General features: G+C 36.8%; 1 protein-coding gene across 2 annotated transcripts in view; it reads right to left on the bottom strand.

The window, feature by feature from the left end:
* Positions 1-314: 314 nt before the first annotated feature.
* Positions 315-27,056, bottom strand: part of DCP1B (decapping mRNA 1B) — a 46,865-nt gene continuing 20,123 nt past the window's right edge. Inside the window, exons 4-9 of one of the 2 annotated variants that reach the window (XM_054055889.1) lie at positions 20,395-20,461; positions 18,086-18,221; positions 13,033-13,161; positions 11,443-12,282; positions 4,985-5,233; positions 321-3,204 (exon numbers count right to left, since the gene is read on the bottom strand). In XM_054055889.1, the coding sequence (XP_053911864.1) occupies positions 3,124-3,204; positions 4,985-5,233; positions 11,443-12,282; positions 13,033-13,161; positions 18,086-18,221; positions 20,395-20,461 (1,502 nt within the window). In that variant the 3' untranslated portion in view covers positions 321-3,123. Of the gene's footprint in view, positions 3,205-4,984; positions 5,234-11,442; positions 12,283-13,032; positions 13,162-18,085; positions 18,222-20,394; positions 20,462-27,056 lie in introns of both variants that reach the window. The other variant, XM_054055956.1, reaches the window with a different exon arrangement.

Genomic DNA, 27,056 nt, shown 5'->3' with positions numbered 1-27,056 from the left:
TTCAATGATTAACACATAAAGCATGGCTGCAACTTCTGCAATTCTTGCTCAGACCCAATGTACAAGGTATTTATTCTACTGGAAAAAAAAAAAAAAACAAACCAAACCAAACCAATCCAAATTCAGCAGTACATCAAGAAATACACAGATAATAATAATAAAAAATATTACCCAGGCATACTGTGGAAGCATCTAAAGCAGAGTCCTTACATACCTTCTGATTTTCTGCTTGCTAGCTTTTTTCCTTTATCAGATAAAAAAGAAAAACAGACTCAAAGAACGGCAATCCTAACTGCTGTGGACTTCTCCTCTCCCAAGGCCTTACTAGCTTAAGAGGTCCCTAGTTCTACGCATCTTTAAAAAAATAAAATAGGGGAACCCAAGTGTTCAGAACCACTCTAGCTCAGAGGTCATCCTGAAATAAACTTTCTGGTATCGTGCTCAGACCTGGCTGCGTAGAGATAGTCCCAGCCGACAAAAAGACTACTAAACAAAACACAATATCAAAAGGCAGAGTTTTCAGTTTTATGTGAGGCTCCAACTATATTGCTAGAAAAAAGCCTTTTTCCTGAGACAGATACTTCAGTTTGCCATAGAAAGAAAGGGGCATAGCACAGTTTTACACTCCGTTATGACTCCAAGCTCAGTCTCCAATTCTCAAACGCCTTTGGAAAAGCAAATCCTGCCATGTGAAATGGAAACCTAGACAAGAAGTTTGGCTTCATTTCTCAATAGAATTCTCTCACTACTTCTTCTCTTCTGCCTACAGTCATTAAATTCAGATTTTCTTTCTAAGCCCGCTCCATCTTCTTACCTCTATTGTTCTTAGTAAGCATGCAACTCAGCCAAATCAGCACCTCTTCTTTAGCAACTACCTTTTTCCTCATTTCATAAAAGGCAGATTATGCCTCCTGAACCATCCTAGCATAATACAGTGAGAGAAATCAAATTCCATCAGTGTTACTTGGTGTAGATATAACCAGAAGAGAAGGCAGCAAGAAAAAAAACCTGAATTAGCTCTATTCTTGTCTATAAATCTCAGCTTGTCAAGCATAGTGCCAATACTGCTGTTGTCATAAGTGTCAAGAGTTAACAGAAGATGCTTCAAAACAAAAATGTCTTTAATTTTTGTAAAAGATACCTTACTCTGAAAAGCAATAAATAAGGATGTTCTAAAAGTATCTACTTGCCTTTTTTGTAAATAAAAATGTTTCCCCCATGACTAGAAAAGCTATCAGAACCACAGCTTGAGATGCTTAAGGATTATTTTTACCCACTGATTACAGAAGTTCTTTGTGTCAAATAAGGTCCTAACTATGTGTCCCATCATCTTTAAATTGTACTCTCAGATAACCCAGTAACACAGACACCAATTATGCATGTATTTAGTTTCATACAAACTCTTCCATGCAGATTCCAATTTCATCCACACCAGTTCATTCAGAAATAATAACAATTAACTCAGCAGAATCCAATAAATAATAATGGCCACATAAATTATTACGGCTACAAGATTAGAATTAGTACTTACTATGTTTAAAGTCTGTCCTTCCTGGTACCTTCTCAACACGTTCTTTTCATTGAATGTGCAAGAATCGTAAGAAATTTGGTAACAAAATGGAACTAGAATATGACTTGCTCTCTGCAAGTTACTTAGTGCAGGAAAAGTCTAGCAGTTTTGTAGGCACGAGTCTCTTGGGGTTATTCACTTGTGTATACAGAAAACAGTTCTTGACTTTTTAAAATATTGATTTAGAGCCTTTCTCAAGGAATGTGAGTAAATCCCTCCTCTCATCCCCCCAATCACATTTTTATACTAGAGAAAGGCCAGATGTATGGAGGTGGGGGCAACTGTTTGAATCGTTACAACAATTCTAATTGAAACCTGCATCCTAATCTACACTGAAGAACCTACACAGATGAGGCAGCTGAGTTGTGCCTATATCAACGCCCATTGCAGAGGAAAGTGTATATTCATTTATGGATTTCAGATTGGGTTCTCTGCACTCACAAAAGAAATGCCTCCTCAGCAACAGCTTTGGCTTCCTAAACTGTAGTAAATGGGCACTTCAGCAGCAGATGCTAATAAAAATATACATAAAATTTCTTTGAGTCATTTATTCTAATTGATTTAAAACCTCTTGTGTCTTCTGCCAAGTGTAAAAACATTTTGAAGTCATACAAATACAAGTGACCCAGCAATTCTAAATACATAGTCCATGGTACAATAAAATTAAATCAGCACATAGTAGGGATTATCCATTTTATTTATTTTTTTTTTTTAGAAATGGATCAATGGAATTACTGTGTGCCAAGAACACACTAAAAATTTAATAGAACTTTTACACCAGGTAGCCTTCCCCTTAACAAAGTTGTACATTGCTTATAAGAATGTAGATTGGATCTGGAATAATAGAAACATGAATCCAGTGTCATCCCAGAACAATGTTGATAGCAAGTACATTCACAAACAAACCCTCCCCCTCCAATTCTTCAAAACACCTGCAGTCTCATTTCTACATCTAGCAAAAAATATTCTTGTTAAAATAGAAAAGGATTTTTCTACAAAACTTTCGGGGAAAGTAATTTTTATCTAAATTGCTTTTCAGACAACTAAGTACGGTGATAGATCAGCCTTCCCAAGACTCCCTACCAACGTTTCACCTAGGTTTCCACGTTCCTAAAAACAGTCCAACATTGCCACCATGTGGTCAGAGATGGTCACGTTCATCGCGACAGTTGCCTATGACGTCTCGCGGAGGGAATCCATGACAAATACCTAGTCAAGGAACAACCACAATGCAAGTAAAAAAGGAAAGTGAGTTCTGAGAACTGAGTCCTGATGCAGGGATGCCAATTCTAAGTATGGAGCAATATAAGAAAAATAATCTAAGATCTCTTGCGATTAAGTCTTCAGTATCGTGATGCTCCCCCCTCTGAAGGCACAATCTGTTTCCACTCACTTCTTTCTCAGTACAGCATGTACTTGCCAACAAGCAAAATCTACGTGTATGCATAATGCCTAAAACCATTCACTTCTTTAAACATAAACGTATTTGAAAAATCTGAACTCTTTTTCCTGGAGTTCAGGGAGCAAATGAAATCGAATTTTAAAATCATCGTTCACATAGCCTTTTTCATTGATGCCTTTCTCACACTGAAGAGATATGCTTCATAAATAATATTTAAGAAGTTGTCATCATTCTGAAAAACAAAACAGGCAATTGTTAGTGCATGATAGGCATTTCGAGTAAAGAGATTAGAAGGTTTTGCCATTTCACGAACTAGATACTTTTCCACCTAATTCTATTTTAAAAAAGCCATCAACAGGAAGGCTTTTCCTCCACCAATAAAACATATTATTTACAAGCCTTAGTAGCAGTCTTGGAAGAATTGGAGGTGAATATAAACTTTACTGCAGCAAACATGGCTGTATCTCTATAAGAAGTAAAGAGTAGACAGAAAGCAGATTTTCCAAATTCCCAGTGGGTGAAACTTGAGTCCACGATTCTTCCATGATAACATGGTGATGATACAACCCTGTAATTTCCTCTCTTTGCCCTCATTTAGGTAGGGATTTTCCTAAGTAGTTTCCTCCATTAGGTCAGTGTTCCAAGCATGTCTGAAGGAACAGGGAAACAGCCTAGGTTTTGATCATATACTACGTCCTACCTGGGCAAATCCTTGGATCTTGTTTAGCTCTTTCAGACTTAATGCTTCTAACTGATGCTTCTTAAGATCATTTTGTAAGAACGAGTCAACCCACAATAAGAAAGAATGTCCTAAGTAGCTCAGATAAACATGAGGATAATTAATTTGAGAAAAATCAAGAGCATCCAAGATTGTAGTTTCATTTAATGGAAAATAATAGGTAAGCAATTGGCAGTAAATAATTTCCAGGTATCTCAGCTAATCCTAACTACTACCAAGAACGGCAGGGTCAAATATACATCTCACAAGTACAGTTTCAGAGGGTAAAATCAAATTTTCCTTCATTAGTTTAACTTTATTTATGATTTTACTACTTCACAGATACTCAAAGTATGTAAAGACAGGACAATGTGATATTTTTATTTTTTTAATTCTAAACTGAAAATACAGGGGAAATGAGAAAAGTCTCTAGTTCGTTAAAGATACTATTTTATTTCTGGGACTATTACTTCAACCGCATTTTAAGTAACTTCAACATTCTAATGACTTTTATTTCTATTCCACAGCCATACAAGCATAGTTTTGGCTAACAAATCGGACTGTTAAACCTGTGTCTCTATTCCTTGTGCTTTGTAGCCAAGTCTTTAGTTACACAATCTCTCCTGAACTTCGACTCTTCAGATATTGATCACAGGGCAACTTAAATTACTCATATCATCCCAGAGCAGTAAACAATCATCTCATACATAATATTGTTAATGCTTTGACACATTTGAACCAGAAGAACTGCAGCAAAAGGAATTTTAGCCTCTGAACTAGAGAATTATATTGAATAAACTGAACTAGTGTATTTTTAGGTTATCTAACTCACACGTTAAGTTGCTCACACTCATCCTACAGTTTTAATTTCCCATCTGAATTCCTCGTACTGCTAACACACATCTCTGAAATATTTGGCAGCTAGGATAATCACCCATTATTTATCCTTAGCTAAAAATATAATAGATATCTCTCTGGCTCGCAGGGTGACCTTATGAAGCTTACAGTCATCTTTGTTCTTTTCCATCAAATTTATTACTTTTCCTCAACCTGAAATCAGATGCATTAATCAAAATGCAGTTCAGCCAACACTGTGCAAGGAGAGGCTGTCACATACCTGTCTATGCCATAGTGCTCCGTTAACCCAAAGCCATAAGTAGCACAATTCCCAACCCATATTTTAATTATTCATTTAGCTTCTAGACAGACAGACAGAACCAATGAATTATAGGGTGCTCATATCAAAATGGGAATTGGGATTTTAATCAAAATAGAACAATTCTTGTTGCTTTACCTGGATCAGATGTAGAAGTGTTTCCTGCAGCTGCATCTTGGTCATTGAACTGTTGTTAACTACAGATGGCTCTGGGGTTTGCAGTGGCAGGAGAAGGCTAGCTGAGCTAGCAGCAGGTTCTTGGTTTGCTGCTGCTAGCCGCGCACTTTCATTTGCTTTTGGTGGAGCAGGCGTGGACTGAGTGAACACCATTGGGGACATCAACAAAGTAGGAGTCACAGTGGCAGGAATGCGTTGAGGGGAGATTACCTGTTCATATAAAAATAAAGACATCAATCAAACCTGTCTACTTATGTGAATAAAGATGATGAAGACTGCAGACCAACTGGCAACAGGTACAGAGACTGCTGGAGATCGATACAGTTATGCGAAACTCCAGTTCAAGACCACCTATATAATTTATTTCCAGCTTAAAAGGTCTTCCATCCAATTTGAGATTGCACCAATGAATTCAAGCATGATTAAACCTATTTGACAGGCAAATGATCTAAGGACAAGAGTATTTTATCACAGACATCAGACTACTACTAAATATCAAATCTCTTAGAGAATGCAGCTGTGAAGTCTTCTACATAGGGCCAGCAAATTGTTAAGTTTAATTTTTGAGAATATACTTATATGCAAATACCACTACTAAAGACTAATCTTTATTCTAAATACTAGAAAGTATTTTCCAATTATAACATTCAAATTACTTTATATATATATATTCTTCTCATTTTACATAAGGAAAGTGAAAAGAAACAGGAGATTAAGTCATTTATCTAAACAGCTGCACTGAGCTGGTGGCACCGTCAGAAATGGAACCAACTCCTAACCAACACTCAGGTGACAAAATCAAAAAGGCCCTCAAAGAGAAGGAAAGCCTTGATGGTGCAATAGTTCTGCAGGTTCCCTCGTTATCATATCTGTGCCAATCTGCAAACATAGGTGTCAAAGAATTTTTACCTTTAAATTTTGCAAAGCGTCTTGGAACACTAAAACACCCAGAACTAGCAAATACTGTCAGATATAATATACAACATAATGGAAAGTTTATTCATTCAGTTTGCAGATATTAGAGCTCTCTCTAGGTAATTCTAGTAATAAATCTTAAGCCTAGTCAGCCATCTCCTTGCTATTCAAGTACCTCTTTTTCAAAGAATAAAACATACAAATTCATACAAGCTCACCACAGATCTTTTGGACTGCAGCATGATTTACTGCTCCAGTATGAAGGTAAAAGGCTACTGCATCACTTCACTCTGTGTCCTGGGTTAATTTTGATTTTGAAGAAAAATTAAAATAGGAAAATAAAACCTGAGATTTATCTCCTAGGTGTGCAAAACAACATAATTCAATACTAAAGAACATTTATATTTTTGTAGTTTGTCTTACTCCTAGTTATGATTGCTCTAATGAAGACATTTCTAAACAATGTTAGACTACAATACAAAAAGAAATAAAAAGAAACAAGGAGGACTGAGACCTTCCGGTGTTTCACACAACACTTCAGGAAGTGGAAAGACTAGGGATCAGGAGACTCATGGATACTAGAAAGCATGCAATATGCATCTAACAAAAATCTTCAGCACATTAGGTAAATATTGCTTCCGTTTCTCAGATACAGAGTACTACTTAAAAATGAAACTCTTGACCTAAACTAAAGCTTTTTATTTCTGCCCATGGCATGTAATCAGAACACAGACTTTATGGTTTCTATTATAAGCTCCCGGATGAGTTAAGGTACTCCTAACTCCATGTAGATTTGCTTTGACCAGTAAGGTAGTGCATATGTTTGTGTACCTATGCTTGAAAAACAATATTCATTTTAGAAGAAAAACAATGTAAGTCCAAAGGGACATCCCTCTGTGGAACGAGACCTTCAGACTGCACAGATGTTCTTCTGTAAATGAGAGGGTTGTTCTCCTGCCTGTGGAAGACTGGCTACCTTCAGACACTTATCACAATGCTTCTGCTCTACTCATCCATGAAGCTGAAGTAACTTCTCTTTAATTTACCTCAAGCAAAATTGGCAGGGATTGCTTAAACCAGATGATTCTTCCTAATGTGATTTAAAGAATGCATATACAAACTGCTCTCCAAGGGCAAGAACCTCCAGCAAAGGGATGGCGGTGAACAGCTGGAGAAGATAAACTGTTCAATTAATACAGCTGAAACTATGACAGACTACGTCAAAGACCTAGATGACACGTCCTCCAAAATCAGAAGACATTTCTCTCGAGTCCAAGGCAAATAAACAAAACCTGAAACAAACTGTGCTCTTAATAATATACAGCTACTACAGTTTAACACATGTAATGTTGTGGTTTAAAAGACACTTGAAAAATTATTTGTTTTCCTTGGATAAAAATGACTTTTTGGTAGGACTTGCCAAGCATATGGAAACTATATGGAATAAGCAATATTGCCATCTACTGGTGACACAGCTAACATTGACAGGTTACCACAAAGCTTAAAAATATTTATCCCAGAAGAAAACCAGAAAAGATATGTATTAGGGACCTGGACAGGCTGGAGAAGTGGGCCTCTGAGAACCTCATGAGGTTCAACAAGGCCAAGTGTAAGGTCCTGCATCCAGGTTGGGGCAATCCCCGTTTTCAATACACGATGGGGGATGATGTGCTTGAGAGCTGCCCTGAAGAGAAGGACTTGGGGGTGCTAGTCGATGAGAAGCTCAACATGAGCCGGCAATATGAGCCTGCAGCCCAGAAGACCAACCGTATCCTGGGCTGCATCAAAAGAAGCGTGGCCAGCAGGGCCAGGGAAGTGATTCTGCCTCTCTATTCCCCTCTTGTGAGACCTCATCTGGAATACTGCGTCCAGTTCTGGAATCCTCAACTTAAGAAGGATATGGAGCTGTTGGAACGGGTCTAGAGGAGGGCTACAAAGATGATCAGAGGGCTGGAGCACCTTCCCTACGAGGACAGGCTGAGAGAGTTGGGCCTGGGCCTGTTCAGCCTGGAGAAGAGAAGGCTCAGAGATTTTATAGCGACCTTCCAGTACCTGAAGGGGGCCTACAGGAAAGCTGGGGAGGGTCTATTCGTAAAGGCTTGTGGGGATAGGACCTCTGTTTCTTCCTACATGTGCAGAATCCCATGTGCATCAAGTGCTCCTCTGGAACATGAACATCTGGTGGGTGCTATGGGCATCTAACTGTTTTTAGTGACATTCCTTAAAACTAAGAACATTTAATTTAAGAATGGTTCTGGAACTTTAGAGACAGTTACTGTTAAGATGAAGCTGGCTAAAATGCTAACGTGACTTTGTCTTTCAACTTTAATTCAGAATTTTTAAATGAATGTTTATCTACAGAATCTTAAATTACTTGTCTAAACAAGTTTAACGTACCTATTGTAGTCCTCCTCCTCTGAATGTTTACAATCTCATGCTGAAACAGCCATCAAGACAATTGAGAGGTAATGGTGCGATGCTCACACCTAAGATAGTAGGTACCATGCACATGTTCAGAAGATGTAACACTATGTACAAAACACATTCTTGATGGAAAATGAAAAAACGAGCTGTAAGATAAGTGGCTTTCTGAAGGAAAGATAAATTTGTGTCAAGGTTATTGTAAGCACTTTTAAAACCATAATTCTGATTAACATAAACACTTGAGCATGCATGTATCTATAATCACAATAACTCATGCTGAACACTAAGCATATGCTTCAAAGCCCACTGCAGATGAATGCTTTCTTTTTGCATCTTAAGCACAAGTTACTACCGGCATAAAGAATACTTCACAGAATAGAATAGGGCTGGCATCACACCAGACTGAATGCGTCCATGTTCAGCTTTTGCTTTTTTAATTCTTTTTTTTTTTTTTTTTTGGTAATCCATCTCTTCCTTTCCACATGGGAGACCACAGTTCTTATACCACATGGAGATGCAGCAGAAGCCAATTTAAACTTGAACTTGCAATGTGTCAGTTGTAGAAATGACTATTGCTTTCATTCTCTCAGTGCTGCTGATGGATCTAGTGTGTTCCTTTAATACAATTTTTCCAACAACAGACACTGTCCAGATACCTTTCTATTCCTGTCAGACATTTTAGAATTTGCTTTTTCTGTGTGCTGAATGAGTGTGTAAATGAGGCGATACTAAAAGATAAGTAATTACAGTGGACAAACCTTTTGCTGCATTTGTTGTCAGAATCTGTTTCGATCAATTTTGCATGAGCATGTGCAGATATATTTATGCCAATTCAATTTCACTCGAATGTCTGTCTGCAGGCATGGCAGCACTTACAGTCTTTGGTCTATAGTGAGGATGCTATTATACAAAAGATTAATCTTGGTGTGTTCTTTTTAAAAGTTGTTCTATATTTTTACCTTCCAATATTTTTTTCAAAAGTAGGAACACTTCATATGGCTAATTAGTGGCATTCCACAGGAATACAGATTCGTTCCTTCATTTTTAGCCCTCTCACTTTTTTTGCAATCTGCTGCATTTAAGAGGCCATCCCTTCCAAATTACACAGCTTTAAATATCCTAAACAATAATTAGTCTTAATTACATCACCATTTTTATTCTATGCATTAAGAACAGTACTAAATGCATCAGAAGAACTGCACCTAATACTGTTTTGATAGCATCTGTGGCTGTTTCTACTCCAAAAAGCCACTCCTAGGCAGTCTCAATCTACTTGGTCTGCTCACAGCAATGCAAAGTGAGATTGAGAGTCTCCTTAGTTTTTTTGGTTTGTTTTTTTTTCCTTAGGGCAAACTTGCTGCAGTAACTGCAGTGAATGAGACTCATTCCAGTCAAGAGTTTTCTCTCAAGCTATTGTACTATTTGTACTCAAGCATAAAATTATTGAGATTGCATTGCTGGCATAACCTTCTTTTTCAAATATACACAAAGTCATCAGACATATCTGCATCAATACGGATTTTTCATTTGAAAACATATCAGGATAATTGCCATTTTTTATTTATGCATACTGGTTTATAACGTATAGCTAGGCAGTTGCCTCATTTCACTTTTACCTTCAAAGTAGGAATGTGTTATGCCTCCATACTTTTAGTACATTTACCAGTGAATCACACTATTTCTTTCATTTATAGCAGGCAAGTTCTATTCCCAGTGAAAACATAAGTAAATTTTTGTGACTCTGCATCTTTTTTTATTCATTAGTGCTCCATTGGTAATTCTGATTACTATCTGTAACCAACTGATCCTGAATAATTTCAATGACTAATCCCCCCAAAACTCCTTCACGCTGATTCAATTCCTCTGACCTTTCTCACGGAATGAGAAATCTTGACCTGTCACAGAGTTAGTGACAGACATATCTCTTTATTGTTAGATGACTGTTTCAGCCTCTTAACATGTAAGACAGCTACGTGTAGAATAAGGAGGATTCTTGGAGAATGCTCAAGTCATCTGTAGTCTTTCATTTAGTTTTGAAGAAGTTGCAACAGAAAATCTTTTGAACTTTACACTGAAAAGATGAATGCTTCATCATTTGGGTAAGTAACTTCTCGGCTCCAATACAATACAAGTCAGGCTTCAGTACAACACAAGTCTTTTGGGCACTCCGTCCTCAATACAGGAATTTAAAAGGGGCTTAGTTGCTTACTCATCCCCAAACAGGATATTTAAAGACATTCGAGTGTAGAAGATCCTACAGAGAATGAAGTTGTTAAAAAGACAGTAGTTGTCCAGGATGGGGCATTTTGTTATTGCTCATGATGCTTTTCTGAAGAACAGAAAAATGTGCTCATGAGAGAAACAGTCTCTTGACATCTCCTGAATTTTTTAAAACACTGGTCTGACTTTTAGAGTCACAATCACCAAAATAAAAGGGTTTGGGATTTTTTGAAGGCATTCAGGTATAATGCCTTTTTTTCAAAATAATACATTGCAAATAAAAAAAAAAAAAAACTAATGAATAGTTAGAAGCAGCAGTTAGAATACAGGATAACTAACTCAGCAATATACAAATACTTAAACCCCCCTGCTGTTAGAAAATAAGTGACCTTTTTAAGCATCTTTAGCACTTTCCGCAACTGGCATACGAAGGAATGCATATGTGCACAGAGAAAGCTATGACTGATTTGTAAGAAAATAGAATTATTAAACCCAAAATACTACACTCAATAACCAGAAATTACACACAACAGTCTGAGACCAAGTATGGCAACTGAAAACCAGGTGACTTTTCAAAGCGCTTCTAGAAAAAGCCAAGATTGCAGTAGTTTTGGTCATTATCAATATGCAAGAGGTGTAGCCTTCAGTACTCACAGTATCACAGCTCAGTTAAGCATAACTTACTTGATGTTGTTAAATTATCATCTTCAAAATGAACAATGTGCAACACGTAGCAGTACAGTAACAAGAATACAATGGCCAGAACAAACCAAAAGACTAACCTTACAAAACTCCGAGTTCAAAAGATCGTTAGATTTGTCTTTATTTACTTATTTTAAATTCTGAAGTTGCCCATTTACCTGAAAGAGAGAGCTCTGTTTCTCAGCAGCCGGTGCCTTTTCTATCCAGGAATCCAGTGGTTTCAGTGTATTGGTATTCTGAGTAACAACAGGAAACTTAGCTGCCAGAGTTGGTCTGCTAGATACATGCAACTGTTGCTCCTGTTGCACTATTTGGAGTTTTTTCAATAACTCTTGAGGTGAAATCACGCCAGAATTGGCTGCTTGATTGCCAGAGAGAGAAAGTGGCTGTCTAGGAAGTTTGGATTGTTCTTTACCAAGTGTCTGAGACTCCAAAGTCTGGCCTCGTAGGAAACCATTGAAATACACCAAAGGTGGCTGGCTCATATTATTTACTGGTGCTGTTGGTGCTCCAACAGCAGCAGGAGTCCTGCTGAACACAGAAGCTGTTGAGTTTGCAGATCCTGTTGCACCAGGGTCCATTTTAGTCACTGACCCTGACTGACACTGTAATTTCTGTAATAAGCTTTGCGTGCCAGCAGTATCCTGAACTACGTGAGATGTTGCAATACTATGAGAAGTCACAGGCTGGAAGAGTCCTGTGAAATTCTCACCCACAGGGTGGATATTGCCATTTTCACAGAGCCGGTTCTCAGGAAACTCAGCAAGTGGATGAAGGTCTGTTCCACGCACCATAAGCTTCTGAATGGCAGGGCAAAGCTGTTTCTCTGCAGAGGGTGAGTGCCTGCTAGGTTCTTCATAGGACAGTGAACGTACCACACCCTGCTTAACAGGATGATTTTCTTGATGCTGTTTACTAAGAGGTTCTGAGACATCTGGCTTTTCTTGTTTGCCAAACAGTGCATTCAAAGACAAGTGCTGCGGTTCAGGATCCACATTCTGCGAGGGGATAAACAAAAGGAAGTAAACATAGTTCCTTCATGTATAAGTTACATTAAGTGGCAACAGTATTCAAGGAAAGCAGCATTCAAGGAAAAGCCAAGCAGTATTCAAGGAAAAGCCAAGATGACTGCTATGCTCTTTTCTCCCAAGAGAATTTTTAATAGTTTAGTCACAAAGGAAGGGCAAAGAGACAGTTGTCAATGTGCTAATGTGGGAGAAAACCAGTGAATCTGAGATAGCAGTGGCTTCACTTTAAATACCATGAAAGAGCATCTTCCCTTTTAGCCATCAGTACAATACTGTTAAGAGAGAAATCTCCCCTTGTACGAAGCAGGGCCACTTTTTCTGTATCTCCTTGTCACAGCTGAATTCAATTTTTAGGAGTCTGCAGTGTAATTTAGCTTGAAGAGGTATCAAGAGACTTATTTATTTAGGTTAACTTAAATCACCTAAAGAAAAAGAACGCAAAAGATGTGGTCCAGCAATTTACTAGACCAGCTTGTGATCAAAGCAGCATCTGAAAATGTAAAGACTTTCTTCTTCTTTGTATTCCTGTAATTTACATGCTTCCATGATACATGATGAGGGTTGGGAGCCTTTTATAAAACAGATTAATCATTCATTAAAATAATTCCTTACTGTGATTCTACCTCAAATTCTTACACTGACCTTCTGACTCAAAAAAATATTCCCACATGGCTACTTGACTACAGCAGCACTAGTCAGAAAACACGAAAACCATTTTACCTTGCTTTGCTGAGATATTCGTTGATGCTGATTTTCACTAGGCTTCACAGGGATTGGTTTGATTAGGTTGGGGTTGTTATAGATTGCAGAAGAACTGGTTATTTGTTTTGGCTCTGAGCAGGTCTTACACTGCAACAGAAAGGAAGTATTTTTTAGGAAGTGGGACAATATCTTTTCCCATAGTTCTGCTCTATAATAAAATCCAGACACAGTCAAGTACTCAATAACCAAAAATGGTAGTTGCAGCACTGATTATGAAATGTTTATGCTATTGAAAAAACTATAACAACTGCAACCTAATTTTCTAAAACCACAAAGCATATGTAAAAATAAGCATTTGGTTCCAAGGTGCCCTGAGTATGAGGCTTCCCTATAATTTAAATGTCAGTTCTCTTTCTTACTGTCTGCTTTTCCCGCACTTAAAAAATTATAAATAAAAGCACCTTAGAAACCAAGCAACAGACATGCTTTTCCTGCACCAGCAGGCAGCTAGAAGTTGTTTAGATACATGAAGAATTCATGTGCCCATAAAGAACATTTAAAATGCTTTTTGTTTAAAAATTGTAATTAAACTCCAACTTTTTTAATAGATATTCTACATTGGGAACTTGGAGAATGTGTATACCTGCACAGAAAAATAATTGAAGATTTAATCCATTTTCAGAATCAATATGTTTTCCTATTAAATATATGACACGATTAATAACAATATTTATAAAAATGGGCTGAGACAGATGATCAAAAGTGATTAGGGACGTGGAATGACTGATATATGAAGGGAAGGGTATGATTTAATTCAGAAAAAAAACCACAGAAAAAGCTGCATGAGAGTGAAATAATAAATGGAATAGAAAAAGGTAATTAGAAAAAACACAAAATAAGGAATTTAGACATTGAAACTAAATTGGGTATACAAGGACTGCTATTGTCAGCAGAAAAGAAAACAGTATATTGGAAGTCATTGTCACTTGATAAAACTGAAACCAAGAAACTGGAAAGACTTTTTAAAGCACAATCTAACAAAAAAAGTTAATCCTATTTAACAAGAATATCCATAGTCCATTACCTGAATTTGATGGGCTCTGAATTCTATGCCACAGGACTACTGGTTGGGTAAGGAATGATCAGTTTTGGTTTCCCATTCTTGCCTTCAAAGTGTGCATTACTGGGGACATAACTCTGGACTGGACACACAGCAGAGCCACTGCTGTGCAATTACAGAAATGTCAGTGTCTTTTCCAGAACTTTCCAAGAAAAACTATTTAGGATGAAAATGTGCTAGGTGAGAAAATAACCCCCACTCTCAAATATACCAACCTGATCATTTAATCCATTTCTGACACCTACCGCAACAGGAAAGACACAGAATAAATATATATATATATATATATTTTTTTACATGTTGGATAACATACTCTCAGATATTGCAATTTGAGTTCTGCAGAATTTAAATAAATCCATTTGGCCCTTACTTCTCCAAGATACTTAAATAGGCTGACTTCTTCTTAAACTACGAATACCTCAAATTCCACTGGCATACTCTGCATGGTCAGAGAACTAAGCATATAAAAATCAGATGAGAAGCAGTAGAGTTTAATAGAGTTACAACTACATAAGCATTTTTCAGGACAAATTCCACAGCAAGATGAGTGAAGGACATTGACCTGACTTGGTCTCATTTCCATGATTTGATAACATAGCTAGTAGGCTGGTATCGAATACAGAGAAGTATGCTAAAGAGGAAAAAAAGCCTGTGATGATTTCAAAGGAATCTGTCACTACTGGTGCTCAGAATATAAGGTCATTTTGGTAGAAGAGTAGCACAGCTTGCCTTGCTGATGAGTAAATTAGGAGTACCAGCACGACATTTTAAGCAACTGCCAGGTGGACAGGTAAAGAAGCTATCAGATGCCATCATCATCAAACAGCAAAAAGCAGCATAAAGGAAATGTCACCATGATCTTTAGTGACAGAACCAGGAGAGCACTCATCAGCCACTCATCACCACATCCGATGATTACTACATCTTGCTTTACAGGTCTGTCCTTTAGTAATGCGTCTTGTCGAAGCTATGCTCCTACAAAAGATGCGCAAGAAATCAAAAGGTTGTAAGATCAAGTCAAAGAAATACTATGCAACATTGGAAAAAAAACCCAGAAATAGGTGGTAAACATCAATCAAAAAGAACAAGACCACCACTTAAGATGCTTTAAGCACTCTTGGTATAGTCTTAGATAACCAAGGCAAAAAAACTGCTCTGTGTTGTGAGATTTCATAGCCTACCTTGATCTCAAGCTGAACAGAACACTGTCAAAGGAAATAATGGACAAGCATGGTACCTCAGCATTGCAGTTCTCGTTAAGTAAATACTGTGTCACATCCCAACCTCATGCTCTGCAGCAAAAATCTGACTTCTAGATGTGAGCTGTAAAAACCTATCAAGTACAAGCAGAAGTTGCTATAAGGTTTGATACAAGGACAGAAGGCCAGCCAAGACCTGATGGAACTTAGGAGAGCAATGTAGATAGATGTCTATGCTGAAAGTGATGAAGTTTTGAAGTTGTTGGAGCTAAAAAGCCCTGGAAAGTGAGGATTTCTACCTCACTGATGTAAACCAGGCACAAGATCATGTTAATGAACAGTCACATGATAGTGTACAAGGTGCTTTGCAGAAGAAAATAATAATAAAAAAGGATGGAGGGCTATGTAGTTTTTTTGTGTAATCTGTAAATGTGTGACTTAAATTGGGAATAAGAGTTATCCTTCAAAGTCCATTACACTCTTAAGAAAAGTAATTTCATCCTAGGATTTAAAAATCCAGCAAATTTCCTTACATGCTTTGAAAATTGATATTCTTATTCTGCAGCTCCCAACACTTTTAAAACGCCCTCTTCTCCAAAACCATACAGAATTAAAAAGAGAACAACATATTTCAAAACTGATTCCAGAACATCAACATTATAAGTCATAAGACATACACTGGCTAGGACGTAGATGTCATAAAGCAGACAAAAAAGCATGTATGCTTGAAATATCATAACAGTAAACAAAAAAAAGAGTTGTCACTGCCTTTATTTATTGCATTCTTCCTAATTTTATATTACTAACAAAACAAGAAAAAACACACATATACACTTCTTAAGAGGTCTGTACTCTTAGTACTCATGCCTCAGATGGAGAAGAATTTTCATGTTATTTCTTTAGCAATCACTTAAATGCAGAAAGATTAAAGATGAATTAGAAGCAAATTTGCAAATGATCTTATTTGCAAGGAAAATAAAAATCAAACCCCTACAGTTTAAACAACAGATCTCCTAGGAATTCCTATCCTTTGTCTTGATTTTCTGTGTGCTCATGCAGAAATGGAAGGTAATTTTTTCAAAGATTTATTGCCTTCTTCTCATAGAATCTGAAGCCAGCCTAATATTTTTCCAGTTTTCCATCTGCGCTTTTTTCTACATTTATTTAATGAAAACTGCTTAAACATTTCATGTCTCAAATCACACTCTTTTATACCAAGACTAGATATTGATTCAGTGTTAAAACAGAAAAGATACCAGGTTTTGGATGTGTTCGTTCACTATAATACATGAAATCCCTATTACAGAAGTTATGAAGGTCCTAAGCTTCAAAAGAAGCCACACCACAACCAAAGGGGCTACATTTCACCATAGCGCAAACAGATTGCTATTACCCTTTTGAGGATCTTATTAGTAGCCACATTTGAGAAAAATAACTTTCTCCTTTCTCTTTAAATTGCTTATGTTTCATATATATCTATATTTCTAGACTCTGAACACTTACGAGCTTTATTATTGCATGACAACACATGAAATACAGGAAACAGCAGTAGGAACCTGCAGGCTTTGTAACAATGTGCAGCATATATATGAATAGTTTAAATTATTAGATTTTTTTATTCCCCAAAGTAAAACATTTTTGATTGCTCAATAATACAGAACATTATTAGTCCATTAGTTACTACTTTATTTAGAAGCCTCAAAAGACCAAAGCAGCACACGGGCTGAAATCATACTACATTTCAACCTTTTAATTTCCTTCCATTAGTGCTTGAAAGTAGCTAACCACAATTAAAAGCAGTAACTTCACTGTTAAAGGTCTCCTCTGAAGTAAGTTATCTGTACAAACCACAGAAACTAATAGCAGGTTTGAATACCCCACCCAGAAAGAGGACACAACTTCAGGTGCTATTATGCAATTTATGCTTGTTCTTATCCTCTAGCATTCAACAAATAATCAATCATATATATACATATTCTCCTTTCAGAAGGTTTTATTGATAGCATTCATTTCTTTTGAATCTTTAGCAAATCCTGACAAAATCTTTCTATCAGCCACTTCCACAAAATCACAGAATCATAGAATGGTTTGGGTTGGAAGAGACCTTAAAGATCATCCAGTTCCAAATCCCCTGCCATGGGCAGGGACATCCCACTAAAGCAGGCTGCCCAAGGCCCTATCCAACCTGGCCTTGAACACCTACAGGGATGGGGCATCCACAGGTTCTCTGGGTAACCTGTTCCAGCGCCTCACCACTCTCATGGTGAAGAAATTCTTCCTTAATGTCTAGTCTAAATCTGCCCCTCTCCAGTTTATACCCATTCCCCCTGGTCCTATCCCCACAAGCCTTTACAAATAGCCCCTCTCCAGCTTTCCTGTTAGGCTCCCTTCAGGTACTGGAAGGTCACTATAAGATCTCCTCTGAGCCTTCTCCACGCTGAACAGGCCCAACTCTCTCAGCCTGTCCTCGCAGGGAGGGTGCTCCAGCCCTCTGATCATCTTTGTAGCCCTTCTCTGGACCCAGTATGGCAGTATGTAGAAATTAGTCAAAAAATCATAGAATCATGGACACCTCCCACTAGATCAGGTTGCTCAAAGCCTCAAAAAATGAGAGCACGCTGCCCCCAATCAGTTTCACTTCAAGTAAAACTAAAAGCAAAGGAAACCAAAACCTTTTAGTAAAGCATGAGCAAGTTGACATCATACTATCACCAAAAAGAAATGTCTTCTTTTAACAGACAGCAAGTCCCACCTTGGTATATTCATCTTTGGCCTTGGTGAGCATCCGTAAGATATCCACTTCCTTGTTATTAGCAGAATTCATGATCATTGGGGACACTCCTGTTCCTGTGCCCTGCTGTGCTTTGAATTGTTCCTGCTGAGTTAGGCTGAAGGTTGGAGGTGAGAGAAGAATATACAAGACACAAAACATATAAAAAGATTAACCACAACTACTTTAAAAAAATTAATCAAATCTCAGATATTTTCACCCCTCCCATCATTAAAACGTGCATAATAAAGATCTATATTAAAACGCAATGTGACAAGACATGAGATCCATTTTCTCCAATCTTGAATACACTAGGCTATAAACTAAAATTTCTGTAACTCAGTCAAAATTTCTATATCCAGAAGGAGCAGGGAATTTATAGTGTTATTCAGTTCTGCTGATGGTGGAGGATGGTAAACACACACAAATCAGTCATTAACTACTAGCAAATGACCAATTTCCTGCTCCAGCTGTTTTATTATTATTATAGAATACTGAGAATTAAAACATGCAGCCAATTGGCTGAGCGACAGGGTATTTTTTATCTATATGCAACATTGCTATTATAAACCACTACATGTGGTTTACAATTGCATGAACCCTCTGAAAACTAGTTTTTATTGTAGTAAATTACCAGTTTGAGAGTATCTAATCACCACCAACTGAAACTTGAGTTAGTTAACTAAAATTAGCTGTCAAAAACCTGAGTTTCCTAGGGTTCATTGCTTAATTCTGTAAATTCATCCCCATCAATTATTTCTTGGGTCACAACTGACTCATTTTAGAGCTATAAAATATACAGCAAAAGCAACAAACCCCCCTAAACAGCCCCCCACCATTGTCACAGTCTGTGTTTCACAATGTTTTGTCACTGCAAAATGAAAAGCAGCAGGTATTACTTTAAAAAGAAACATAGTGGAAACATGACTACCTCCCCATCCAGTATTTTGTAACAAATCCTATCTAGAACACAGCGGTACAAGACTTAAAGCATTTTGCTATGGATCGAGATGTGTGAGGATGAGCCTTGTTTGGACTTGTACTGCAGGGCACACAAATGGGCTTTTGCACTCTTAGTAACTTTGGCAATCAAAACTGATGTCACTTCCTCAGCATGCCTCTGGCTACAGAAGCTGTTAAGAGCGGGAGAGATGACCTGAAAAGGAGAGATTCTCAGGTTTGACAGTGCCTTTGCATTGCACTCTGTTAGTACATAATGCTGTCAGCTTGCCTCTATCTGCCTCCCATGGCTCTTCTTGGGATGACAAAAGACCTGGCTCCACGTCATCTCTCCTACTGTCCCTTAAAAGAATTGTAACACAACATGTCCAACCATACATACTGTAAGCAATCAGTGTATCCAATCTCTGCCCATTCCTATCAGGCCCATTCACTGTATTCTCCACATTATACCTCTAAAAATTTTAGATTAGCTATGTTGCTAAAAATCTGTAACACTTCAGCTCTTTCCTCTTTCAAACAAACAAGAAAACCTGCAGAATATAGTCATAAGGAAGGGATCATTGCAAACAAGCCAAACATCAGGCCAAGCAGAGGACAGAGCAGAAGAATTAGCCCTGTCCATCCTAGACATGTGAAGAAAGCATTACCCATGGTATCTTTAGATAAAAATACAGCTGAGAATACAGTGCTGTTTGAAATTTTAATCACTGATTAAACTTTGATTGCAAAACTATAGATTGCATAACATATATAAAATATTATTATTATTATATATGTAAAAGTAATGATTTAGAAGCTAATTAAAGTCTTGCTTTATATTCCAAAAACAAAGTGAATTTTGTAGATATTGCTAAGCAATGAGGAGGCTGGAATTCAGACGTGATGCAGAAACAGGATAAAAACAACAGAAGTTGTATTATTACAGTATGCCTTCATGATAGGCTGCATTTCTATTGATATAAGAAAAAAATAAGGTAAGAGGAACATTAAAAAAGAACATCTCCCCAAACTGAAAAATACATTAAAACCCCAAAGAATACAATTCTGCAAAACAGAACTCGGAGTCATCAGGAAATAAATCAGATGAAGAGTTACACTCTGATGTAGCTTGAAAGCTGCACAGCAAATTATTAAAAAAGTATAGCAATACAGTGACTTATTTTTGATTATACAAAATGCAGGTGTGTAACAATTTTACTTGCAACAAAGTCTATAAAAATAGGTTTAAAGTAGAAAGGTATGACCATCCTAGTCAGATAATGTGCATGTATGTACAGAAATACATACATTAAAAAAAGCACAAAAAGTCTTGTTTACCCATCACTTACTTTTTCATGAGCTCTGCAATTCTTTGGCATTCTTCCTTATCATAAAACCAAATCCCATATATGGACACTGTAAATGCACATCAAACACAAACTATGAGCATCTTCTCAAATAGCAGTTCTACCTGGTAGATATTTTAAAGTGACCTGTAAAGGAATTTTTAAATTTATTTCTGTCTTAAGTTTTCCCCATCTATAAACATAAAAATGACACCTCAGATCTGCCAAAATCAAAAAATATCTAAGGCATACCTCTAAGGATATGAATTACAAGCTCTTGAACCTGAAATAAAGGCAGAGGTATTTGATCCTTTTTTTCAGAACACTAGAACAGAGGTTTTTTTTTCTTCAAAACCTTTTTCCTCTGTCATTTTTTTCAGTTGTCATATCATACCCATCAGACTCCAGTGGCTAGTGCCCTACAGGTAGTGTTGCACGCAAATATAAGCAAGATTTGTTTAGTTTTCAACACTCTTCATCATCAAAGTTGTTAGAGTAGTACTAATGCACTTACGCCTCTCTGCTGATTTCCTATAATGCTGCCTATTATTTTCACCATCAAAGAAGTAATTATCTGTAGCCAACCTCAGGATTAGAAAAATCTATATCTAAGTTCAGATCTTCACTAAGGTAAGTGCCTGCATCTTTGCACAGCAATGGCAGAGTCAAATTTATTAGTAGTTCAAGATTCTCAAAGGTACACACCGCTAATGAAACCATCACAATGGTAACAGCCATAATGGAACTGTAGATAGCACAGCTTTCACCATAACAAACAAGACACTTTCTTTTTACACTCATGACCACGCTATATATCTCTTGTAAGACAGCCTGGGAATAAACGTACAACACTGCCTGAAAACAGTCTGTCCATATTTGTCAGGGTATCTGTCCTATTTTTAACCTCAGGCACAAATTTCCTATGAGAAGAGGAAGGGAGAAGCACTTAAAGGGTTAATATAGATCTTCCCCTCTCTATCACCACAACCTCAAGTAAAATCCACATTCCCTTTACATGACATGAACAGCCACTCTGTTCCTTCCCCTTCCCCCCTCCTATCACACTGCAAGGAAGAGCTTTTCCTTAATCTTACTAAGAAATGGCAATTCCTAACATGTCTTCAAACACAGTAGGGGCTAGATTTTATTTGAAAGGGGCATAAATGGACTAAGTACCTGTTTAAAAATGACTGCAACGCTGATTCTGATCATGTAATATTTCCTAGTATTAGCAGAATCCTAAAATCATTCACTTCTTCAATTTCACAGAATCAAAACCATGGCGTATAAAATGTAAGTCGGCTTTGTTAATGTTTGGAAAAAGAAATGAATGCGCAGCTGTTTGTAAGACACAAGTGTAATACTTATCTCCATTCCCGCTCAAATTTTCAGCCATGTGTTGTCCTTTATATAACTAAAAATGGTTCAGCTGTTTAATACAGCATACTGGTGAAAAGCCTAAAAAAAAAAAAATCAACAGCCACCCTGTAGGCACACGATAAGGAACTTTAAAATATGCACAGTCTTTTCTATGATTATTCAAAAGTGTGATGAAGATTTCTATTATTGTCCTAGGAAAAGGTAAGTAACATAATATGCACCAGTAAGTTGTACAAATGTGCAATACAAGACTTGATCTGAACTGCACAAATAATCTCCTTTTTGTAACAGATATTAATATTAAAATGTGCATTTAAAATAGACATTAATATTCTAAGACATTCCAGTAAGCATCCAATAATAAACTGCAAACCTGTAGCAAAGCATGTGAATGATTCACAAGGTTCCAAACTACCAACCTATTATGCAAAACCAAACATCCTCCTGACAAAACACATTTGAAAGCCTGTTGTTGTCTCTATTTATTACAAATAACACTATATTCTTCAATGCAATAATGTAGCAAGCAGACTGAAAACCCCAGACAAGCCAAATTTGTTTTAAGCAAGAATCTTCTTTGTTATAAAAGAATCCTCAATGTAGAAGAGCATTGACAAAACTTTGTCTATCTGCTCCATCCTCTCAACCTAATCTTCTTCATGTCTGTCACAGTTGGTGGCATCGACAATATGCAAGACAAGTTGAACAGTTTCACCTTTTGGCCAACTGATCAAATACGTCGAACGCTATTTATGAGTATCTGAGAAATCTGCAAGCTGACATTCGCATGAAATCTGCAGTGCTTCCGGCCACTGAAAGCTGAAAGATTGGAATCAACAGCAGAAGCAAGCTGGTTTACGTCAACTCAGTGACAAACATAGGTAAACTGTCTGATTACCGATGTAAAAAATATTTCAGGTTTTACAGAACTACAACTTATATTTTTAAATACAACTCAAATGCACACCCATTCCAGATTGCAAAATAAGGACACTCACTATTGTCTGCCCCACCAGACCAAACCACCACCCCAACAATATTTCATATCTTAACTGCAGCTTTAAGTCAGAATTTTGCAGCTCCAGACACCCTTAACCTAGATGTTAGCTAAGCTTCACATCTACCCACCGACCCACCCTGACTTTCTTAACTCAGTCAAATGGTACTTCCAACCTCGACTAGGAAGCACAGCTGAAAGTAGGCTAAGACCAAAAACTCAACAACCTCTGAGCTTAGAGCTCACCCATTTAGTAGTGAAACCTATCCAAAGAGGACAATCCTCTTCTTCCTTCCACACTCCTCCCATCTGTCCAGAACAGATGAATGTTTCAGAAATACACTGAGAGATAATCACACAGCCACTCTATTTGTTGTGGCACAACGTACTCTGAGCTCTTTTATGCATGAGAACAAGGTACCCATGAGAAGGCAGTAACTTGGTAGAAATCTGAGATGGCAAGTATCCCAAGTACGCTAGCCTATGTTTTCATATTGAGTGATCATCACCTGGAGTAATCATGGTGTAAATTCATACTACAGTACTATATTCTGCTATAATCTAAGTTTAAGGAAACAAAAATATAAACAATTGTAGTGATAGTAGTAAAAATGTGTATTAATAGCCATTTTCTTGATTAACAATGAACACAAAGTGGCAAAAAAGATTATTTACATGTATGACAACACACAAATCCCCAGAACCAGCAATAGAATCTAAGATGATTACAAACTGTAATTGTCAACTAGGAACCTGGTACACTCTCCGCTAACAAAAACTAAATACACATAGAATACAAATTTCACTACAAGCTTTCTACTAGTATGAAAACACTGCATGTCTTATCAGGATTAAATCTAAACAGATTACTCTTATCCGCCCTCCATCTCCATCAGACTGTTCGACAAAAAGGAAAACCTGATCTAAGTATCATCTGTAGGGTGGTAATTTCACTAAAATGTTAAAAATGAATCATTAAACAGTGGAGGCACAACTGAATCGCTAAACAGCGGAGACAAAGAAAATCCTTCTACTGCAGCATAAAAAAGGAAATATTAAGTCACTTTTAGGCCCAGCTTCAGATATAAAGTTATCCAAGAAGATGTTATTGTGAAAGAAAAACAGAAAAAGAAAAAACAAATCAATGACAAGTATCTTCTGCTAACCAAGTGAGCCAGTTACATGAAAAGTAGCTAACAAAAGCCCAATAAAGAGAGCTAGCGTTATACTGACAAGATCGTAGACATCTATTCATCCATTTTCAACAGTTCCAAATTTACTAAAAGAAATGAGATTTCAGTAATGACTGGTCACAATACAGGAAAAAAGGGCACCAAAGTTATGATGTTAATAAGATTACACAGAACTAGGAGGATATAATCAAATCAATAAGACACAATTAATCTTGAAGAGGAATAAACTAAATAAATTACTTAAAGCATCTACTTGAAATTATTAAATATTAAGAGATATCAGTCCTTAGAATTTTTAGAATTTGAAAAAGGTAGGTTAATCATTAATTGAACCTGAAAAATATTAACATTGTGTGAAGCCCATTTAATAGAGCTCAGAGATAAAAATTCAGTAAGTATATTACTTAATTTTAAAATCACAACTGCAGAGCCAATTCTACAGCTTCCGTCTTACAATTTTCATTTTTTTGGCTACAGATTTCTCCTGTCCTCACAAACACTAAAGCACTCGGTACTATTTATAAGTAGAAGCTGACAGCTGCTATCTACCAGAATTGTAGATGACGATTTCTAACCTCTCAAAAGCTGAAACATTTATTTATTTATTATGATGAAGAATTTCTTATCAACTTCCATAGTTCATGCTAATTATCCTACTAAACAGAAAGGCATTTCCTCTAGGATTATTTATTTCACTTTTCATCGATCTAGCTTCAATTTTCAGCTATTAACATTTTTGTCTTCTGTACAGACATTTGCATTATCGAAGTTTTGGGTTCAGTGTATCTGCTATTGCAGATACAATTAAGCTATTGCTCCCCAGACTGCACACAGTATTTAACATTGGTAAAAGGAAATAGAGATATATCATAATGAATGACTAAAGAATCTACTGTACCTAGAAACTGTTTTACACTTGCTAGTATTAAAAATAAATACATAATTATTCTTCAACTTTCATGTTTTGTTCTTGTTATCACGCTTCTTAAGGTACTTTATTCCCTACATATGGCCTAGACTCTTGCTCCCAAATATGTAAATCTAATCTGGGATATATTAAAATGCACTTTCTCCACACTTATCTTACAAGATAGCCAGATTCCTTGACACTGGTCATCTTTTCTCTGTGCTACCTACCATTCAGCTAATATTTGACTGTTCAGCAAACTATCAACGCTTGCATTTTTTTCCAGCACTTTTTAGAATACTGCAGCCTTCATTTTGCAGGATTTACTGAAAAACAGCCAAAGAAGGTTATATACACAAAAAATAATTTTTAATCTATGAATTCTTAACTTAAAACATGAATCAAGGCATGCCATGTTAATTTTGTGTTTTTCTACTCTCATGCAAATGTGCTCACTTGGTCCATAATGCCATCTTTAAAATTATGATGCAAGCATATGATGTTCCTTCCACTTTGCTTAAGCTCAAGTAGGGAAGGAGACTTGTTTGTTGAAGCTCTACAGCCTGCTCTGCAGCATAAAGCAGGAGAGAACTGCAACAAAGGAAAGATGTTATAAAAATCATGCTGCTAAGGCAGCTGCGTGCTATCTTGGAAAGCTGAATTTCATCTCTGATGCTGCCCCAGAGATATTATGCAACGATACACAAGTTGTGAAATGTCATCTTAAGTGGCTGTCACTGATTGTGTATGTTTCATTTCTCAGTGTTTGATTTGATGTCCTAGATCTGGATGTAAGATTTGAGTTCATGCTCTGCAAAAGCACCAGCTACTTATAATCACAATCTAAGTCTGTAAGAAGTGTTTTTGAACATGTGAATGAGAAATACACTGGAAAAAACAGGCTTGAGTAATATAAAGTCAGGCACCCTGCATTTAATTAATCTCTGCCACAGAATCCCAATTTGTAAAACGGGAAGAATACTACTTCTAAGCTGAGTAAGGTACAACAGTTCAGCTTATTCATGGGTTACCAGTTAGTATACAGATTAGTGCCACAGAGAACAATAACATAAGAAAAAGCAATTAATAGTTCTGTCCCTAGTGCCGAACTTCAGTGGCATCTAATAAAGCAAGAGGCCCATATCAGTAATGAGGAAAACCCAGCATACTGAGTAGCCACTTTTTACATCAACATCATTCAGACCATTTGATAACTGAAGCAAAGTCCTTATTGCAATAGAAGATGACCACATAATTTAAAATTCCATATGTGAAAAAGAGAGATTGCACAAGCAACATTAATTTTGATGTTTGCTAATTCAGGAGCCTTAAAGTCTTTTCATTCTTTACAGCCTTAAAGTTCTTGCAAACACAACATTTTGCTTAGCTATTTCGGTATTTAAAAAGAAAACACTAAAAAACAATATTAAATTTTATCATTTTATACCACATCAATAGTGATGTGGTTCATCAACAGGACTGGAACTTTTAGGTCTCTTGCTTCTCTACATTGCATAAAGCAGCATAACACAAAATATATATAAACCAAATGTATTCATTTCTACAATTTGGGGAATCAGCTTAAATACATCACATTACCTCTGGAATTTCTTAGAGGGGAAATTAAATTTTTATGATATCCCAGGCACAAAAATGCCAAACTGAAGCAAGGTAAGAGTTTTTCAAACAACAAACCCCTGTATTTTGGTATGAGTTTAACCTAAATTTCTAAAAAGCTGCTGAAAGAAAACCAACCTGGTAAATTGTCAGACACTGATTCTTTCATTTAAAGGTTGATAAAGCTACTGATCCACTTAATTGTGGAACTTTTAATACAGTCAGCGAAAAGGATGACTTGGTATTTCCATTATTTCAAATGTTCAAAACTTTATATATGAACAAGCAGGAAAAAAAGCCAGTAACTAAAGGGAAAAGAACGCTGCTCAGAGATATCTTAATGCAAACTCACGGATCACACATGGAGAATGAAAAGCTGTTTTTCAGCTTGGTCGGTCAAATTCAAGTGAGGGGTGAACTGTTCAAGCATCTTCATTAAAAAAAAAAAACAAACGCCTCAAAACAAGAAGAAAATATACAACAACAAAACCCCCAATACAATTCAAAAGCCCCTCAAAACCTCTTTCCCTAAAAGCAGATGGTTTGAGAGTGGGCAATGATTGGCAACATT

Source organism: Cuculus canorus, chromosome 1 (genome assembly GCF_017976375.1).
Source record: "Cuculus canorus isolate bCucCan1 chromosome 1, bCucCan1.pri, whole genome shotgun sequence".
Classification (NCBI taxonomy): Eukaryota; Metazoa; Chordata; class Aves; order Cuculiformes; family Cuculidae; genus Cuculus; species Cuculus canorus.
The sequence above is the reverse complement of the archived record's forward strand: the minus strand, read 5'-3'. Positions and strand labels throughout refer to the sequence as shown.